This window comes from Hoplias malabaricus, chromosome X2 (assembly GCF_029633855.1).
Source record: "Hoplias malabaricus isolate fHopMal1 chromosome X2, fHopMal1.hap1, whole genome shotgun sequence".
Taxonomy (NCBI): Eukaryota; Metazoa; Chordata; class Actinopteri; order Characiformes; family Erythrinidae; genus Hoplias; species Hoplias malabaricus.
Genome location: NC_089819.1, coordinates 29851172 through 29873426, shown reverse-complemented (window position 1 = coordinate 29873426; position 22255 = coordinate 29851172). Strand labels below are relative to the sequence as shown.

The following is a 22255-nucleotide window of genomic DNA, read 5'->3' as shown; positions in this document are numbered from 1 at the left end:
AGCATTATCTCCTTTTAAGGGTTGAATATAGGATATGGTATGGCTATATATAAATGTGGCTATATCTCAGTCTACATTCTCTTATTTATCACACAATTTATATGTTAATTTTATGGCAAAACAATGTTTCTTTTCAATGTTTCTATTTGTTATTTTTATGTAAATGCTATGGCGTTTTTACCATGTATATCTGTTTTTTTTACAGAAATGTACTGTAAACAAAACAGTCCTTAAATAGAAAATTTATAATTGCCAAAAACATGACCATATATTTTACGGTGAAATTTTGGCAACCACAGCTGCCAGTTTTTTACAGTAAATTTTACAGATGTTTTTTTGTTTTTACAGTGTGGGTTGTGGCTGGGTCTTCCAGCATGACAGACCCGAAACACACAGCTAGGACAACTGTCACAGTAAGAAGCATTTTAAAGTCCTGGAGTGGTCTAGCCAGTCTCCAGACTTGAACCCAATAGAAAATCTTTGAAGGGAGCTAAAATTCAGTTTTGACCAGCACCAGCCCCAAAACCTGAAAGATCTGAAGAAGATCTGTATAAAGGAGTCGTCCAAAATCCCCACTGCAGTGTGTGCAATCTTGGTCATGAACTACAGGAAATATCTGACCTCTGTAACTGCAAATAAAGTTTTCTGTACCAAATATTAAGTTCTGTTTTTCTATACTTATTAAATACTTATTTCATGCAGTAAAATGAAAATTAATTATTTAACAATCAATGTGACTTTGTGGATTTTTTTTTATTCTATCTCTTACAGTTGAAGTGTCTCTATTATAAAAATTACAGATTTATTCATTTTTTTAGTTGTGGTGAATATAAATACATAAAAAAATTAATAATAACATTAATAGTAATAATCGGCAGAAAATTATTTTCGCCACTCTCTCTGTGTGTGTGTGTATATATATATATATATATATATATATATATATATATATATATATATATATATATATATATAAAGCTAAACAAGATGTCAGAAAAACATTTTTATTTATCAAAATAATGACCGATGCTGTAAGAGGTCTGCCTGGGGCTGGGGCGAGGCTGCCTGCTAAGCCACTCCCAGTCACTAGAGGGAGACAGAGACACTCTTCATTTGGGCAATTGGTTCCACTTGGGCTACTCCTACTTAAGGGAAGCCAACACACATCTCAGTGCTCAGTCTTGGGTTTCTCTTTTCAGAGTGCTGTGCAAGTCTGGCCGGTAATTTGTTAAAGGCTCTTGAGATTTCTCCTGGGTCTCTCTATCTTCTTCTTCTCCACCAGAGCTTTCCCTCTGGTTTTTCTCTTGGGATTCAATATTTTCTTTTCTTTACCATTTTTTGGTATAAATAAATAATTACAAATAAGTTGTGTTCTTTCTTTAATTTCTTTTGTCTCATCTTGTCCCTCCCTTTTGTTTTGGGAAGCTCTCTTTCCTTTGTTTTCTTTTGCTCAATTTTGAGCTGACCAGTTTGACATCTTAAGTTTTCCTCTCGCATTTCATTTTGTCTCTGTATTCCTAACATCCAGAGGGGTTGTTGGTGTGTCTCTGCACTTGAGGCCTATTTCTCTAGTGCTCTGTTGGTGGCTTGCCCTGTTTCAATCCACCCCTGGGTGAGCTGCCACATTACAGATCCACATGACAAATGACTTACAGATCTACAGTGTCTGTGATAAATTGCTTATAAGATCATTGTAAAGGCTTTGGTTCTGTGCTCCCATTGTGGACTTTTGGGAGCCTTTTTGCTCTACTGTTGAGACGGGAGCATACCCTTTGCAATGTAGTAAACTACAACTTTAGTAATACCACGCTGCTTCATACTTTTATTTTCATAAGGCACAGTATTAGCTACATAACAAATTCACCAGTGTTAAATCAACACTATTACTGTTAACCTAACACTGAGTATGTTAAATTATTATACAAGCAGTGTTAATTTAACACTGGTGAAATTGCTGTGTTATCTATCTATCGTTACACTTATATAGCACCTTTCTAGATACCCAAGGACGCTTTACAATCCACACTGCTCAGAACGCTCAGAATCAATCCACACACACTGGCGAGAAGCGGAAGCCAAACGCGCACAGCGTACTCGACCAGGAACGACCGTCCACCTGGAGGACTGCATCGGGCGCTAGGATTTCACCCAGGATAGAGTGCCAATCCATATCTGGGCACACACATTCACTCAAAAATGTGTAATGAAGCTTGAAATGCTGTCTGAATAGGTTTAATGGTACTGGGATGTGAATGCTTCAGAACAGTAGCAGCAGCACCTCAGAGTTTAACAGCTTCGTACAGAAGTTTGTGCTGCTGTTGTAAGTGGTGAAACAGGCTGGGAGTACCCCCACATTTTGATACTACCTCCTTTCGGCATTCCCTGCAGATAGCCATTTCTTTTCCTCATCTGACCAGTAAAATCCCAACCATTTCCATATAACTGAACTGCTGTTCTTCTTTCTATAGACTAACTCCTCTTCACTCTCGTGTTACTCGGCTCCATCGTGAGTGAGAGAGAGAGAGAGAGAATGCGGGTGGGTGCGGGGCTGTGAGCAGAGCGAAGTGGATAAGTTGAGCAGAGAACAGAATGGCTCTTGTACAAGATTTAGACTTTTAAAAACTTCAAATATAGATATAAACAATATAGCCTCACTCCATATCCTGCTCTGTTCTATCTCAATATATTTTAATATATTGATATATCACCCAGCCCCATCTCAAACTATTAATATATAACAATATTTATCTACCTATTCCTCAAATTACCTGTCTATCTATCCCTCAAACTATTTATTCATTTATCTATCAAAATATTTAATTTTTTAGGAACCTGCAAGGAGCATTTTTACACAATTAAATAAACACTCTTAATTACATTTTAACCGGCTGAGCTCACTTTACAATAAAGCAGTAACTTTTTAAAAAAGTGGAATAAAGCCAATATTTGGACCCCACCCACTACTCCCAATGCTAATCAAAATAAATTTGCATATTATTCAGCATGAAAAAAAAATGAAATGTGAAAAATGAAAAGTTAAGGTGGGAAATGAAAAAGAAATCTGCAGTAGGTAGCGTGTCGGTGTTCTATTTTATCATTTCTTTTTCATTTTAAAAACATATTAAAAAATAAAAAACAGATGGTTACATGCGTTCTGCACATTGCAAACTGTGAGGCTGAGTTCAGTGCATGTCGCTGCTTGCACTCCACTTGGCTTCGAGTGTCATGACTTCGTCCTGCTCTCTCAGCACATGGCTGTTTGTTGTTGTCCATGTCTCCACCCTTGTTCCGTCTCCTCGTTATCTGTTTCAGGTGTGTCTCGTCTATTCATGTATTTAAGCTCCCTTGTGTCACTTCCGTGTATCGGTCATTCATTTTGTTTCATGTCGTTTCTTTCCTATTGAGTCAAGTCGTGTTTCCTAGTCATGTTGTTTTAGTTTTGTGTTGTTTCTTTCCTGTAAGTCTTGTTATTTCGCCTCCAATGTTTCCTTGTCATGATTCCCAGTCTGGTCTGTCTGTCTCAGTCGTTTCCTGTGTCATGTTAGTAAGTCTGTCTGTTGTGTTTTCTGTAGCCCTCTGTGTTAAGTGTCATATTTAGCTCTGTGTTTAGGTTCAGCTTTAGCTCTCTGTGTTTACTTGGCATTCTAGGTCTTTGTGAAGCATCCCTGTCTAGGTCTCTGTTTAGTATCTTTGTCCAGGTCTTTAGTCTGTCTGTCACTTTCATGTTTGCTTTAGTTCTTCGTTTTAGGTTTAGTTTGTCTAGTTCTTTTGTATTTAAGTTTAGTCTGCTTACCTCCCTGTGTCTGTTTGTTAACTCCGTGTGTTATCTTTCTGTTAAAGTTTTTGTTTTTTGTTATATTAAAGTATCTGTGTTTTAGCAAGTTCGTCCACCTCCGTCAGTCTGCCCTGCTAATCGTGACATCGAGTGGTGTTCAGGTCATCAGCGCGCAGGTTTAAAATAAATAAATAAATAAATACCTTCAAATTTATGACAACTGTATTTCTTGTTAAGTCAAAAGAAAGCTCTTGTTGTGGCCATACGCAGAAGGTGCAACAACAAGATAGATAAATAGCCACATGTTTTTGGTATAATTATACCTGAATATTCTTGCCGTTTTCTCATATGCAAAAACTGATATGTCAGTCTTTTATGTCTTTTATTCATATTAATTTTTTTTTTGAGTCTATATATATTCATTTTGAACAGTACTGAGAGATGGAGCTTATATAACTAAACAAATAAAGCTGAAGAAATTACTTATAAACACAAGTTGTAAAATGTAATGAAAAAAGAAACTGTATATTTCTTGTGAAGAAAATTTAGGACATCCCTATATTTATTACTGTTTAAAATGTCTATATTTAGAATCAGATGCATCACATCTGCTGCAAATGATTAGACCATCATTAAAGAGGACATTGGAGGAGGCTGTATTATTTAAACCTCAGACATTACTTTGATCTGCTCTTGGTTGCTGGTGAGTGAGTACTATCACATGCCGAGATGCATAGAAGCAAGAAGTCTCCATACTAAAATGTCATCATGGGACCAATCTGTCCCAAAAACTGAAGCTGACCATGAGCCAAAACATTCCAGTAAATTCAGAGGAATGTATCAAAAGTAAATGGAGAGTTGGAATTTAATATTTGAGTTTTTTCAAGCCTGTTACTCCTAATTCTTACAGTAAATACACATATTATAACGTGTACCTGAGGACATGTTTTTCAATACAACAGTGGGATTTTCTTAACAATTTGATTTTTAATTTTAAACGTGAAACTGAATTCCCTCCATCTTATGGACCTTTCTGGACATTCTTTTAGCCAATTAGGCCTGTTTTTAATATTAACTGTAGTGAATTATGTGGAATTATGTCTTAAATTCTTTTTCTTATTAATTTTCAATATCTGCGCTCTTCTGCGAGTCCCCCCTCTTGCGCACAGGAAATCCTAGCATAGATGGCGTGACTGCGTTTTTGTGAAGTGCAGATGGTGTGACCGCGGTTTATTACTGATCTCAACTGAACCAGCGGCTCTCCGCCAGTTCCTCGCCAGTTTTATTAGTGATCTCAACTGCATTAGCGGGATTAAGTTAATTACTTCATTAGTTAACAACAATAAATGTTGTAAAATAATTTCAAAACAACAAATAAAGTTATTGATGGTTCAATCAAGTAGTTCTGAGTCCTTGCTTAGATCAATCCTGTTAATTTCCTACTTATTTTAAATAATAAAGGTTTTTTTTTATTTTTATTTTTTTACCAAATAACCCCACAAGGTCTAAATACGTCTGAATTTAATTTAAATTTAGATAGGATAACAAACTGCTGTTAAGGCAGATAATCTAATTAAATGTTAATTTGGTCTATATTCTATTATTCATTTGCTGATAATGCAAACAACACTGAACAGGGGAACAGTTGGTTTGTAGTGTGTTTATGGTTTAGCTTTGAAAATTATTTTAGTACTGTTTTGTTATAAAAAAAATCAATCTAAGAATATTTCATGACATAAAAGTTTAACTGCTCGTGTTCAATGACAGTCTTCTGGCCTAGTTCACTTTTTTTATTTAGGAGATCATAGGAGAGTTGAAAAAAAAATATTTCTAGCATTTGCTCATCAAAAGCATAATGTGTTTATATATACACCTTGCACTTACAAGATTACAGACAAGTTTGCTTAATATATTTTATTTTAGGATTTAGGATCTTTCCATTATTGCACTATGACAGGCAAGTTGTGTGTTTGCAGTACCTAAATTAGATGTTAAGTGAGTAAAATACAAGGTGGGTGGCATGGTGGCGCAACAGGTAGTGTTGCTGTCACACAGCTCCAGGGACCTGGATTTTGCGGGTTCAAGTCCCGTTCTGGGTGACTGTCTGTGAGAAGTTTGGTGTGTTCTCCCTGTGTCTGCATGGCTTTCCTCCGGGTGCTCCGGATTCTTCCCACGGTCCAAAAACACATGTTGGTAGGTGGATTGGTGACTCTAAAGTGTTCAGAGGTGTGAGTGAACGTGTGTGTGTGTGTGTGTGTGTTGCCCTTTGAAGGACTGGCACCCCCTCCTGGGTGTGTTCCTGCCTTGCACCCAGGGATTCGGGTAGGCTCTGGACACACTGGACCCTGAATTGCATAAGAGGTTACAGACAATGAATGAAAGGATAAAATATTATTTTAAAAAAGGTCTATTTCACACATTTAAATTTTGTAAAGTACTGTCTTGTTCATTGTTGTATGATGGTGACTTTTAATCACTTATACAGAGGAAGTTGGAGTTTTCCAGTAAAGAGGAGGTTTTCAGTCTCAGAGGAGACATTGATTGTCCGTACTGTGCAAAACCGGTCAAAGCATCAAAAGAGCATTTATTGAAGCTTTATCTAAGATAAGCCATACATTATGCAGAAGCTGTCATTGGTAAATGTCTTTAAGAGTTTTCTTTATTTATTATTGACTTTCAATTACATATAACTATATTTAAAACATATTTTATTTCATAGACAAGTTCTCAATTCCTTGCCACTGCAAAGATGGAAAACATATTAAAAAGAGCCACTGGCACTGTATAAAGTGCAAGAAAATAATATACAGATCTGCTGACTTCAAAACTTTTTACAAGTAGTAAAACATGGTTGGTGTATAATTTCTTATTTACTTGTTTTGTATGACTAGTTTCAGTAAGGTTATCAAACATGTACATGCTAAATATGATATAATATTGTCAGCACTTTATGATATAAAAATGTCAGCTTTTGCAAAAGTGCTTTATAAATTATTTCTATTATGTACAATATATAGTATTTATGATAATACCTGATAATAAGCAGGTTCATAGGTATTTTCTGAATGACTATCTTAATTCTGGATATGCACCAATGTTGTTCATTGTTTGTAAACAGCATGTTATATTTGCTTTGCCAACCAGCCTTAGTTAATTCATCATTTTACTTAATACATTTGATTTAAAATGTTTGTAGAGAAATAGCAAGTTCAGCAAAAACAAAAAGTTTGTTTAATTATGTAATGCACAGTTAGATTCTGATATCTGTAGGTGTCATGCCCTCGTCCTGTCATGTCTGTTTTCCCTGCCATGTGCTCTCTGAGCACACGGCACTTTGTTGTTGTCCATGTCTCTGCCCTAGTCCCCCCTTTGTTCCGCCTCCTCGTTTGTGTCTCATTTGTTACCCTGCCCTCTCATTATCTGTTCCAGGTGTATCTTGTCTGTGTCTGGTATTTAAGTTCCCATGTGTGTCTCCCGTTTGTTGGTCATTTTCACTGTTTCGGTCCCTGTTGTTACCTCTGTCACATTCTCAAATCTGTCTGTCTCCACTGTTTCTCGGTCATTGTTTCTCACGTCTTCGTTTCCTCTGTCGTGATTTGTTTTCCAGTCATTGTGTTTCCTTTCTTTTGAATTCTGTTTTGTTTAAATAAAATTTGCTGTGTATTTTAGCGTGTGCGTCCGCCTCCGTCAGTCCACCCTCCGCGTTTCCTGACAGAATGACCGACCCAGTAAAGGACGCAGCTAACATAGCCACAACACTGGACAAAAGCCTTAAACAAGGGGAGAAATTACTGGCCAGAATGGTGGGTGATCAACCTGCTGTTTTACAGTCTTTCATGGGAGTCCCTACAGGATTTGAAGGCAGTCCCAAGGGTGAGGGTTTTATATTGCAGTGCAAACTTTATTTTCAGTTTTTAACCTGTCCTGCTCCTCCTGACCTGATTCAGGTCATGTTTGTTAAATCCCTCCTCAGAGGAGAAGCGTTGAAATGGGCAGAGGAAGAAGAGGAAGAAAAAGCCCCAGAACTTACTGTGGATTTATTTTGTGAAAATAACAAGTCAAAAACAAGATTCTCCCGGACTGCTTCCGATGACGTCTCTGCAGGACCCCCTGCTCCCAAGGACTACCCCCTCAAGTCCGGGGAAATTTTTTTTTTGGGGGGGGGTTGAGGGCTGGTACTGTTAGCCTCAAACCTCAAGACAAAGGAGATGAGGCTAACAGGGGCGCCTTCAGAAAGTCCCACAAGAGTGCGCCCACCAGCCTTCCACAGCTCCTGTCTCTGTGAAAGCGGCGAACCCAGCCGCTCCTGTACCTGTGTTGGTGGCAACCGCTGCTCCAGCCTCTGCAAAGGCGGCACCCGCAGCCGCTCCTGTTCCAGTGAAGGTGGCACCCGCAGCCTCTCCTGTCCCAGCGAAGGCGGCGTCCCCCGCCGCTTCTGCACCCGTGACTGTGGCTCCGACCGCTTCAGGTCGTGTCCGTAGGTCAGCCCCAAGGACTTCGGGGCCGATCCCCAGAACTGTGCCCAGGCTGGTACCTTGGACAGCCCCACAGACTTTTGCCAGTCCTTTGCACCCCCTGGTTGTTTTGATTAAACCTTGATTAAAATGTCTTCTCACACATCTTGAAAGACTGTTAAAAACCAAAAGAATCACACATTTCTTAATTCCTTAGATTGCCTGGTGAACAAGTTGCCTATGGGTACAACTGTGTGAAATTAATTCCATTTGGACAATCAAAATGGGTGAAATTAAGTGTTTAAAGTCACTTTTATATGAGCATATGTAGGAACCAAGGTAGCCACATACTCTGTGTGTTATTTGGTTAAGAATTATGTAAAACATGGTGTGTCTGAACTTTTTCAACTACTACTTCAAAAACTACTTTTTGTTAACATATAATCTCTTATATTGCAAAATTATGATTCAGAATTCTGGGATATTCATTCAACAGGGATCATCTTTGTCTTGTCAAGTGTCATATATTTAATGTGATGCCACTACCAAGGTGGGTTTTCTAAATTCTGGTTAAAAACCCAGTGGCGCGAAATGACTCTAGGCTTTTTTGGGAGAGAGAGGATATGCACTCTAACTCACACTCCAGCTCTTAGAACAGAACTCTGAACAGGAGAAGAACAGAAAGAGAATGTAGGAAGAAATTCTCTCCCTTGCATCCAGTAGACAATGCTTCTCAGATAGGGTAGTCAGTTAAGGGAGAGCCCTGGCTCTCTCTAGAGCTGTCCAGCTCTCTGCAGGCATCTCCCAGGCATCAGCCTCTCTTATGGCTGAACATAAGAACATCTTATGGCTAAACACTCTTGGGCTTCAGGATCAGCAATGGAGGACACAGGAGGACACACGCAGCCTCAGAATGACCTTCTGAGAAAAAGGCCCAGGAGAGACCTGCCTGGACGTCTCTCTCACAAGAAGGCAGATCAACGATGACAGAGAATTCCCACAGAGACCTTCAGAATGCCACCAGCTTTGACGGAGTGATTACTGTGTCTCTGGCCAAGAGGGAGAAGAGGAACGCCAGCAGCTGCTACAAGGCCCACGGCTGCAGTGCTCCAGGAAGCCATGCCGGAAAGCACCTCTTGTCAATGACATACTCCCAGCTATCTCCACTCCATCTCCAGGGATACGTAAGGTCACAGGGTTTAATTTATTTCATAGCTCAGGAGGTTGGTGCTGAATGCTTTGCTGGGATAAACTATAGCCTTTCTAGAATTTAGGGTAATTATCATAGAGAAATTCCTTCATATATTAATTTCCCTGTTCCCTCATTTATTGCTGTAATCAATTTCATTATATGAATGTATAATCAATGTTCATTATTTGATATTACATTTAATAGACCAGTTGTGTGATAAAACCAATCCTTCTTTATTTGTTTGTGTGTGCACTTTTCTTGTATGGAATTATTACTTCTAGTTCAGATTCAATTTCGGAGCCAAGAACCTACAGCGGGTCAATGAGCATAATTCATTAATAATAATTAATTCTGCTATATGTAAAATCATCCAACATGATGATCTACTTGTCCAGACTAAAATTGGACAGGTAAAGACATTACATATTACTCAATGGCTCACAAACATGGAGCTTAACAAAATGAATTCAATAATTAATTATTAATTAACAATAATTAATTATCATTGACTCTGCAATGTAATATTTATGTAATTTGTTATATTAGTTGCCTTTACAACAGTGAAACATAGGTCTGAGAAAAATAAAAAGACAATTTTTCTGTTTTTTATTCTTTGCAAATTTATGTTTTGATTAATATATATATATATATATATATATATATATATATATATATATATATATATATATAATTTTTTTTTATGAAAATAGAATGACCAAAAAGTACATGGACCTGCTGACCCATGCTTGGGTGATAAATTAATTTTTTAATTTTGTCATTATATTTGTGCACATGTTTGGGAAAAGAAATTGCAAAATTATATTTGCATGTTCTTTTATTGTTTCCATGTTTTGTGCTCTTAGTGGAGCACTGCCAGACCCCTGTGCAGTTTATCTGGGATAACTAGTTATTGCCTAACAATGCTCGTTTTCCATCACGATTTTTTCCATATTCAACTTTCTAGCCTACATTCAAGTTACTCATGTTTTATTCATCTTCTTGTCACATTTTATTACTCCTTAGTTTCTTAATTTCTCTTTCTTAATTTAAAACATCTTTAGTGTGATTCGTATTTACAGTTTGTTTTTCATATAGAGACTCTCCCCTGTACACCTTTTTCATCTCAGCATCATCTTGGAAGTCCTTCTCTAAAGGCCTTCTCAGTTTCAACATTTATAATGTTGCTTTGCAATAAAATATATGGTTTATAGGATGGGAGGGCACGGTGGCGCAGCAGGTAGTGTCGCAGTCACACAGCTCCAGGGGCCTGGAGGTTGTGGGTTCGATTCCCGCTCTGGGTGACTGTCTGTGAGGAGTTGGTGTGTTCTCCCTGTGTCCGCGTGGGTTTCCTCCGGGTGTTCCGGTTTCCTCCCACAGTCCAAAAACACACGTTGCAGGTGGATTGGCGACTCGAAAGTGTCCGTAGGTGTGAGTGTGTGAGTGAATGTGTGTGTGTCTGTGTTGCCCTGTAAAGGACTGGCGTCCCCTCCAGGGTGTATTCCCGCCTTGCGCCCGATGATTCCAGGTAGGCTCTGGACCCCCCGCGACCCTAAATTGGATAAGCGGTTACAGATAATGGATTGATGGTTTATAGGATTTGTAGTTCATTGCGTTATGGTTTTATATAAAATTCGCAAAGTGTCCCGACCTTTTGGAAATAGGCTTTGTAAAATAAAAATGTTAAATGAGGGCAGAACATTGCACCACAATAAATGTTTAATTTTTGTGGTTACATTTCAGCAACAAACTGTGTGCATTTAAGTGCACAAAGGTGTGTTTCTGTAGTGTTGGTGCTTACAGTTTATTATAAACACAAAAAATCATTGCACATAGGATGACATTTTTTTTGCATATGAGCACATATAATTAAAGACGCAATTAGTAATTTTGTCTAATGATTTTTCTTCATGTTATGAAACAGCCATTAAATAGACACAAAGTGGCCTGGATTACATATGGCAACCTCAATTAGGATGACCCATTATGCGGAGCATAAACTGGTTAATTCAGTGACACTTAAGTGTATTAATTTTTCAAATATGAACTGCTGTTTGTAGAAAATAAATGGAAATTAAACATAGATAGGCACGGTGGCGCAGCAGGTAGTGTCGCAGTCACGCAACTCCAGGGACCTGGAGGTTGTGGGTTCGATTCCCGCTCCGGGTGACTGTCTGTGAGGAGTTGGTGTGTTCTCCTCGTGGGTTTCCTCCGGGTGCTCCGGTTTCCTCCCACAGTCCAAAAACACACGTTAGTAGGTGGATTGACTCAAAGTGTCCGTAGGTGTGAGTGAATGTGTGTGTGTTGCCCTGTGAAGGACTGGTGCACCCTCCAGGGTGTAATCCCGCCTTGCGCCCAATGATTCCAGGTAGGCTCTAGACCCACCGCGACCCTGAATTGGATAAGCTGTTACAGATAATGAATGAATGATATTGTATCCAGCTAGAAATGTGTTCTAGAAATGTGTGACATGTGCAGGGGTTCCTACCTGGCAAAAGTACTTGGTTTTTTGGTCAAAATATTCCCCACTTCATAGCAGTGTTTGCCATCAACCACAGAGTGAAACAGCGAAATCCCTCCACAGAGTGGAATGCCCTAAAAGTAGCAAGAAAAACTACTCAGCCACACAGCATAATACAATCACAAACAATGAATAATTCTGAAACTGGTTTCAGATCATCTCTAGCCATTTAAACAACAGCCTTACTATCAGAGGTAGGTAGTAGAGCCTATAATTACTCAGTACATAAATTAGGATTTGGATTTTTGTATGAGCCATGTACATTCCATCAAATATTTTTTTCTAGTTTGTATTTAAAATTAAAATACAGAAGATCATTGGTTTTCCATTTGTCTGTCTGTATTAAAGGAAAAAAAGACAAATACTTGGATATCATTCAGAATGTTATTAAATTATTTCATGTTATGTAAATGCCTTTGTTTTTGTATCTGTTCTTCCCTGATAACACAATCAAATAAACACACTTGAAAAATCATGCAGCATTTCTATTCAATTTACAGAATGCTAGGCATCAAAGCCTGCATGCGCTGTCCAGTGGGTATCAGGTCTGTTGCTGCTCACTAATATCCCACAATGTTTCACAAATGCCAAAATGAAAATGCCTCAAGCCACAGTACTATTTAATGCCACAGTGCCATGTGACTCCAAGCCTTGACTCAGAAATTTCCAAACGTTTGTTGTTCATAACAAGCTTGTTACAGACCCAACCAGACCCTAAATGCTTAGAGCTGCCTGACAGAGCTACAGCAAAAAGTGTTCCCATCCATTCTGACCGAAGTTGGCACTGAGCATATAAGGTCTGGTCAAGCCTGTAACCAACAACAAAAATTTTGACATTTTTGGGTTGATAACTTTTGAACCACAAGAGGTATTGCAAATCCGATGCGGCATTCAGTTTCAGAGACAACTCTATTCTTCTCTGACATGTTACATGGCCATCTTCCCATTGGAAATACTTGCACTTGGTTCAATATGGCTGCTTTCAAGATGGCGGCCATGTTCCTGAAATAGCCTAAAAGATACGTACCCTCACCCATTACCGGCTTGGGTATTCAGATATGTAATTTTCCCTTTTGTTTCTGAAATAAAAGGGTGTCCTGCACAAGATCAATCAGGCTCTGCTTCTTTTGTTATGTTACCACACTTCTCTATGACTGTGGATCAGAGCAGACAAAGATCTCTGTAAATATTTCATTTCAAAATGTAACAAAAAACATTTTGCCATGGCTTATAACAACTGTTTAATAAACAGTTCATTCATTTGGATGATCATTTGTAAAATGTGAAGATATATTGCTGAAACATTGCCTTTCATCTTGCAGAATAAGAGATGGATATTTGTAATCTTTGATAACAGAATAATAAAAATGAATGAAATATACATCCTGGAGATGAAATGGGGTGTATAAAATCAACAGCTTAAAAATCTACTATTAATATAGAATTTTATGATCTCCAAATATGGCACAATTCTGGTCCATTACTAAAAGTACTGAATATGGAGTGTTCCACTACATCTGCAGTTTAAATGAAAGTGTTGGAATGCTAACACCTCCACCACCCAACTGAATGTAACATTATTTTGCCTTGGTGCTAGGCTCAAGGCATTTTCTCTGCTTGTTTTCCATGCATATGACTACTGATACTTTAAATCACATTTTATGGCAACCATCTTCAAATGGCACCGAATGCAATTCATTGGGCGCAAGGCGGGAATACACCCTGGAGGAGGCGGCCCTCAAATTAAAGTGGTCAAATATTTAGCATTAATATCATAATGCTATCATTATAATATCATAATAATAATAGCATTAATAAATCAAAAAACACACGTTGGTAGGTGGATTGGCGACTCAAAAGTGTCCGTAGGTGTGAATGTGTCTGTATGTCTGTGTTGCCCTGTGAAGGGGACTGCCGCCCCCTCCAGGGTGTATTGTGCTCAATGATTCCAGGTAGGCTCTGGACCCACCGTGACCCTGAATTGGATAAGCGGTTACAGATAATGAATGAATGAATGAAATCATTATTTCTTCATGTGTTCATGATGTTTGTGGCCCTCAAAGTAAAGTGGTGAAACATTTAACATTATTAAATCATTATATCTTCATGTGTTCATGATGTGTGTCCCTCAAAGTAAAATGGTGAAATATTTAGCATTACCGAATCATTTAATGCTGTTCTGTTGATATGCTGCAACCCTAAAATTGATTTAAAGGAAAAGATGATGATGATGATATTGGAATAACAGAGTTACAGAACAATTAAGCAAAGACTTGACATTACCTGCTGCGCCAACATGCCACCCCTTTTACTGGATATGAACTGTTTATTTGGAGAAAGGTCTTGTACCAAAGCTTTCAAAATAATTATTTTTTAATAAATAAAACACTGTTTGTAATGTCCAAAAAATCTTAATATGTTTGACTTTAATTTCACAAATCCTTTAAAAACAGAAAAACCAGTAACACTTAACTGCTGTTACAGCTGCATGACACCTGCATAAGCTCTTAATGACAAATGACAACACAAATATAAGTATAATACAAATACAAATACAAATACAAGTATAATTGGACTTAAACTATAAAAGAAATTTTGGGAGTTGGGCCACGCCCACGCTCCTCCCCCCAGGCCTATTTATACCCTTCAAACACATGTAATCTCTGTGACAACCAAGTAGCTAGTCTTCCTGGCGTCACTGAGTTACTGCTCCTACCATGGATCTCGATCTGCTCCCTTCTGACCACAAGCTCTACTCTCCTCCTACTCGGTTCCGTCATCCCAGACCAGGCCCCCACTTAGCGTATCACCTCTTCTAGCTCCCATGATGCCCGTGGTAGACACCTGTTCTTTCTTAATGGCTCCATGATCTGCATTAATTTCAATTCTGCTGGCTGCTTTGCGTCTTCCTGCAGGTTCCTCCACATTTGCAACTACTGCTCACAAGTGCACACCCAGCCGAGCTGCCCCAAGCGGCCGCCTAAATTTGGTAACAGCTGACTGATCTGATTTCTCTCCACCCCTGTCAATGTTCCTGAGCTCGCGAGCTGCCTCTCGCGCCACCCTGACCCTGCATTCATATGCTATCTCCTTGATGGTCTCCTGTTTGGTTTCTCCCCAGGCTTGGTGGTTCTGCCTGTCTACTCCTTCCATGCCTCCAACCTTCTCTCTGTTGAATCAAAGCCTGAGGTGGTTTCTTCTCTTCTAGCCAAAGAAGTCTCAGAGAGTTTCAAGATGCCCCCCCCCCCCCCTTCTCTACTTTCCGCATTAAGCCTGTCAGCATTTCCAGTTGAAAATATTCTAGTAAGAAGCAGCTCATCATCGACTTGTCAGCCCCGCATTGTTCTTCTGTGCCCTCAATAAACAGTCTAGTCAAAAATTTCCTTCTGCTATGCTCGGGTCAACGATGGCATATCATTGATTAAGCTCCTTGGCCGCGGCACTTGGCTGGCTAAAGCAGATGTGGTCTCCGTCTTCAAAATTATCCCCCTCCATCCTGACTTCTGGCACCTGTTTGGGGTGAAATGGCATGGACAGTTCTACTTTGCAGTACGCCTGACCTTTGACTGTAAGAGCAGCCCCAGGATTTTCGACACACTCGCCGAGGCTCTTTCATGGATCCTCCTTAATGTCTATCATGTCCCGTATGTGGTACACCTCCTGGATGATTTTTTGGTCCTTGACTCGCCATCCTCCCCTCCCGCCCGCTGTATCACTTCTCTCACTGCTGCTTTCCATCGGCTGAGCATCCCCTTGTCTTCTGAGAAAACTATCAGCCCCGCTACCTCACTTGAGGTACCTCATAAATTCACCCATCTAGTGCTAGACTTCGTGACTCCATTGCGCTCCATGAACTCTCTCCCTCTGTCATTGCTGCAGTTCTTTGGGGACATGAATAGACTGGCCGAGTCATCCTTTTCCATTCAGATAACGAATCAATCATTCATTTTATTAATAAAGGACTGATTTATGGCTTTCCCCATCCATTTACTAATCACCACCAAGTCACTTTGCTTCTAATGCTGTTCATCTAGGAATGCTCTGACCTGACACCCATAATGTGGTGGTGCACCATCTTGCTGGAAAAATTCAGGGAACGTGCCAGCTTCAGTGCATGAAGAGGGAAACACATCATTATGTAGCAATTTCGCATATCCAGTTGCCTTAAGGTTTTCATTGATGAAGAATGTCAGACCAATAGCGGTGGTTTTATTTGTTAACTTCACCATTCACGTAAAAGTTTGCCTCATCACTGAACAAAACCTTCTGTGTAATCTGAGGGTCCTGTTCTAATTTTTGCTTTGCCCATTCTGCAAATTCAGTGCACCGATCTGAGTCATCCTCGTTGAGATGCTGCAGCAGCTGGAGTTTGTAAGGGTGCCATTTGTGAGTAGCTAATATCCGCCGAAGGTATGTTCAACTGATGCCACTGTCCACTGACATGCGGCAAGTACTATGCTGTGGGCTCTTGCTAAATGAAGCTAGGACAGCCACTGATGATTCTTCATTAGTGACAGTTTTCATGCGTCCACATTGACAAATCTAACACTGAACCAGTTTCACGAAACTTGGCAAGCAGTTTGCTAACTGTAGCATGGAAGATGGGTGATCTTGTAGGGTGTCTTGCATTGAAATCTGCTGCAATGACCCGATTACTGCGTTCACCAGACATCAACACAATTTCTATCCGCTCCTCACGTGTTAAATTCTGTGATATGTCAATGGCTGTAAACAAAGAGAAACCTGTAAATAACTCATGAAAGAATAAAGTTACGTTAAAACCATGCACATCATTGTTTTTCTTGTGAAATTCCCAATAAGTTTCTTGTGTTACAAAATTTCCCCCCTCCCATATACTAATGTGCCACAAACAGGAAGTTAATATCACCAACCATTCCCATTGTTATTAAGGACAATTATTATACAAGAAAGACTGAACCTCATCATCTACCTCAACACATGCCTATCTCTTCTCACATTCTTTACAGCTGCCTAACTACTCTGCGATCCGGTTATGTATCACCAACTACAAATGCCACCCTCGAAGCCATGTTCCTTTTATCTTTTTTTTTTTGGTTTTCTCTGTTGCTCTGAATTCACAACCCTTAGCTTAGATTATCTCAAGGTGCCTCCCAATTCAATCCATTGTTTACAACTGAATCGGGTTCGATCGCCACTTGCCACTGGTTTCAATCCCACTCTTTTTTCAATCACATTTTTCCGCTCACTCTCTCAGGATTGGTGCTACCTCTACAGCTTATCATGAAGGCCTTTCAGATCATACCATCCAGACACTCGGCCAATGGACCTCTCAAGCACATCATTTATACATACACACCTATATCCGTGATCTTTTCGAAGCTCACCAACGTATCGCTTCCCTGTAAATTTTGGGGCCCAGTTCTACATGCTCAAAACTGCTCCGAACTCCATTCTACAAGGAGTTTGCTCCGAAAAAACTACACATGCTAATATTCAGCACAAACCCAGCAATAATAATGTGAGAGAAATATGTATGTCATTCATCACTTTTTTGTTTAAATTAACTCTAAACATGGACTTCCCAAAAAAAACTATTTTCAAAGGTGCTGATATATAGTGAAAAACACATTGTGAACAAGTTTTCTTTTGAGATCTGAACTTTATAGACATGGCTTTTGTCTACACAATTGCTTTCTGATATTTTAATTAGTTTCTCTTCTTTATTGCTATGAATCTGACGTGTCACTGTATTTTTCTGTACCTGTGGCTCACACATTGAATATTCATGAGATAGGTGTGAAACACAGGTGAGAAAGCCACTCCCTCCTGTCAAAGATAATGGCCCATTAGCCCCCACCCCACCGCATCTGTGAAACAACTGAATCGTTTGTTTGTAAGCGGTGGCATTTAGTTATTTAGCAAAGAAACAAAGACGTAAATACGACCTTCAGAGGAGTGCTTGAAAGCGTCCAAACCTCACTACAACCAGTTTTCCCCCTCTATCAGCTGCGCTCTGTGCCCCTGCACATTTAAACAATTACCCTCAGCTTCACGAATTCCACTGCTGAAATATATACTGAACTAAGGTAACATCAATGCTAACAATCACCAAACATGCTGCAGAAACACAAGTCAAATATATTTCACGTACACATCACAAAATTAAGCCATTCCTGATCAGGCAGATGAAATGTGTGATTGTGCCATCTTGGAGCTCCATGTGTGAAAACACAGCATGTACTTTTGTTCATATAACTAAAATAAATGTTTTCACATGTCATAATCCTACAATAAGAGCGTCTGAATTAGCATGCTATTTTCATATGAATATCGTACCCTGTCTGTGTCTCAGAGAGAGATATGAGTTATGTCTTAACTTATCTTTCTATAACAACCAGGTAAAAGTAAATTTCTTTTCAACCTACATATGTTTGAAAATTAGACCCTGTACAGTTTCTGAAGTATGTTTATTATGTTTCAAGAACAAAAACTTGCTAAGTTGCATAAGTGTTTTGACGCAAATTCTGATCCATCCCGCTGGCGGGAGTGCAGATTCCAGAGGGTTATGTGGGAGGTTGTTGACAGTTCACTACCCTGTGGGGTGCTTCACTTTCTCCCTGTATGATCCCTCACCTTTGTTGTTGGAGATGTTGATTATTGTTGTGCCATCAGCAAACCTTATGATGATGTTTTGTGATGCAGTCATAGGTATATAGTGTATAGAGCATGGGTGAAAAGGATGCAACCTTGTGGGCATCCTGTGTTGAGTGTGAGGGAGGAAGAGGTGTGGTCTGCAGGTGAGGAAAGCCATAATCCAGTTGCACAAGGTGTGATTTATTCCAAGAGGGTTGAGCAGGTCTTAGCTCCGTCAAAGTAGTTGAGGGCAGTATGCATGGCCCGATAGACTGCAACATCAGTGGATCTGTTTGGTCGGTAGACAAACTGATGGGGGTCCAGTGTGCTAGGAAGATTTCTTCTTATATGAGCCAAAGCACTTCATCGTTTTGGGATGATGATTGTGGTTTTTGAATTATTTAAGGACAGTAGACTGTGCCAGGAAGACATTGAAAATGTCCATGAATGTGTTGGCCAGTTGGTTGGCACATGTTTTCAGGCCTGGGATGACATATGGACCTGCTGCAACCTCATCAGATTGTGTCTGGCAGCTTTAAGCTTCATTATTGCCAGATTTGATAGCTCTTATGCTTTCAGCAGACTGCTGACTGTTCATCCTCTGTGCAAATTAGTTTTGTGTGAGTTGCATCATCTACACACTTTTTGGTGAATCAGGTAACAGATGTTGCATAATCATTTATGTCAATCAGAGCTGGATTGGTAGCTGCAGTTTTAAACGTTTCAGTCAGTACAATGAAAGCAGTCTGCTTCTTCAGGCCCAACATGTAACATTCTCACTGTTACTTTAACCAGCTTTTAAAAGCTCTCGCTGTGTGACTTTCATCAGTAATGAAATTGGGTCACACTTACCCAATGGAGGCAGGGGGTCAGTCCTCTAGACCTCCTTGACCTTTTCATACAGACATAATCTAGGGCGTTTTTCCCTTGTGTCGATCAATAGATGTTGTGGTGGATCTTGGAGTGCACTTTTATGAGATCTGTCTGATTTAAATCCCATTTGATGATGAGTACTGCCTCTGGATGATGCTGATTAGCATCACTTTGTGGATGTATGTAGACAGACACAAAATAACTACTGTAATTTCCAAAGGGAGACAGTGGGACTTGCATTTTACTACCATGAACTCCAGATCATAATATGTTCAACAACAGTAGAGATTGGTGAACCAGCAGTCATTAACGAACGCACAGTACAACACTCTTTGTTTTTGAATGATACGGCTGTGCTGTCCATGTGGTACGTTGTTAGCCCGGGCAGCCTAATACAGAGTCAGGTAGGCTGCTGTGAAGCCAGCTTTCAATGAAGATAAAAACACAGCAGTTCCTGGTTTGTCAAGCTGTTTTGAGTCTGAACATCAGTTAAACCAGAGACCAGAGAACCAGAGATTATACATTTGTGACAAGAAGGCTAGGAAGAGGTATTCCAGTTAGTTGAGTATATAGCAAATGACCCAGGGAAAATTATGGGTACAATGCAGATTTGTGCATCCAAAATCTAATATTGGATACAGGCTCTGATTTTTCCATTTTATCTTTGTCAAGAAAAACTTCTTCCCATATTTCCCTTTCTGCACCAAAGTAAAGCCTAGTTAGCTGTTGGCATTCTGCCACCACTGAAGTAACACCACTGTAGACTTGTAAATATTACAGCAAGGATCTGCAGTGCTAGGTGGAGACTTACTCTCAGCATTATTGCAATCTGCTTGTGTGTTGCCACTGGTGATGTTTTGCCATTTCCGGGTCCAATCGTGCCTTCTGTCCCTTTTCATACATTCATAAAGCATGTGTTTACTGTTTGAATAAATGAGAATGTCTCAATTAATAATGTGATCTCAGTTCAGGAGTCCAGAAAAAGCAATAAACGAAACATAATAAGAACATTTGTACATTCACAGCTCTTTCTGATGTGTGTGTGCTGCCATGTGGGCTGACTGTGCTGCTCCAGGAGCAGATGTGCTTCTGAGAGAGCTCCTGCAGCTCCCTCTCTGGGAGAAGAGGAACTGCAGATAGTGAGCTGTGACTCCCACAGTTCTGTCTCTAGGAGTAACTTAACAGAATATCTGAATAGTTGCTAAATGTAGCGGCAAAAAAAAAGTTGGCCATGCTGAGCAGCAGTTTGGACCTGGACGTCAATGCATCACAAGTTAACAAGTGGATAGATACTCAACAGTATTGTCAGGTCAGCCACACAAAACACAAAACTGTCACGGTGTGACAGCATCAGTCAACTCCTGGACAGCCTGTGGTGCAATGTGGCATTGGTGGATGGAATTGGACATGATGTCTCAGATGTGCTCGACCGGATTCAGGTCTGGGGAATGAGCAGGCCAGTCCATAGCCTTCATCATGCCGGAACTACTGACACACTTCAGGACCCACTGCACCAGCATTTGGTCTCATAATGGGTCTGCGGATCTCATCCCAGTACCCAATGGCAGGCACTGTATCTCTGGCTAGCACAGCCCTCCAAAGAAATGCCTCCCCACAAAAATACTGGCCCACTGCCGAACCTGTCATGCCGGAGGATGTTGCAGGCAGCAGAACATACAGTGTCAATGCCAAGCTCACTGCACGTTATTTGGCTGTAAGCACAAGCCTGACTTGTGGATGTTGGGCCCTCATACCACCCTCTAACATGGAAACATGGATATTAGTGGCCTGCTGGAGGTCATTTTGCAGGGCTCTGGCACTTCTCCGACTGTTCCTCCTTGCACAAAGGAGGAGGGAGCGGTCCTGCTGCTGGGTTGTTGCCCTCCTATGGCCAGCTCCACATCTCCTGGTGTATTGGCCTGTCTCCTGGTATCTCTTCCAAGCTCTGGACACTGTGCTGACAGACACAGCAAACCTTTATGCCACAGATTGCATGGATGTGCCATCCTGAATGAGCTGCACTACCTGAGCAACTTCTGTGGGTTGTAGACACAGCCTCATGCTCTCATAGGGGTGAAAGCACTGACAAAATGCAAAAGTGACGAAAACATCAGCCAAAAAGGATTAGAACATAGAAATGGTCTGTGGTCACCACTTGCAGAACCACTCATTTATAGGGGTGTCTTGCTAATTGCCTTTGATTTCTGCATGTTGTCTGTTCCATTTACACAACAGGAGGTGAAATTGGTTCACAATCAATGTTGCTTCCTAACTGGATAGGTTGATTTCACAGAAGTGTCTTGGAGTTAAAGTTGTTCTCTTTATTTATTATTATTATTGTTTTTTGGAGCAGTGTATTTGTGGTCCTAAAATAGAGCCTTGCAGAATTCCAAAATAAATTGGAAGATAAATCGTTTATCTTTACCAACTGATAATGTTCTGTTAAGTAGGATTTGCACAATGTTGGGCTGTCTCTTTGATTCCAACCATGTTTTCTAACCATTCTAGGAGAATATTGTGTTCTATCATATCGAAAGCTGCACTGAGGTCAAGTAGCACCAACCTGGCATTGATGAGACATGAGAACAAAATCATTTGTTAAGATATAGACAGCAAGTGTTGTCTTTAGCCTATGACAGTCCAAGGGCTGGTCATTTAGGCATTACGAATATATACAATCACATTCTCAAGCATTTCGTTTGGCCTGGGATGAAAACTGACATTTCAAAATATTGTAGTTAATGTCATGTCTGTCAAACAAATCAAATGGTCCTTCCAACTACTTTGTGTCCTACCCTGGTTGTTGGTGAAACATTTGATATTGTTTT

General features: G+C 39.9%; 1 protein-coding gene across 2 annotated transcripts in view; it reads right to left on the bottom strand.

The window, feature by feature from the left end:
• The window catches only part of LOC136677481 (uncharacterized), a 219927-nt gene that overhangs the window by 179865 nt on the left and 17807 nt on the right, over positions 1 to 22255 (bottom strand). For both annotated transcript variants that reach the window (XM_066655040.1, XM_066655041.1), the window contains exon 2: positions 11907 to 12013. In XM_066655040.1, coding sequence (XP_066511137.1) covers positions 11907 to 12013 — 107 coding nt within the window. The remainder of the gene's footprint in view (positions 1 to 11906; positions 12014 to 22255) is intronic.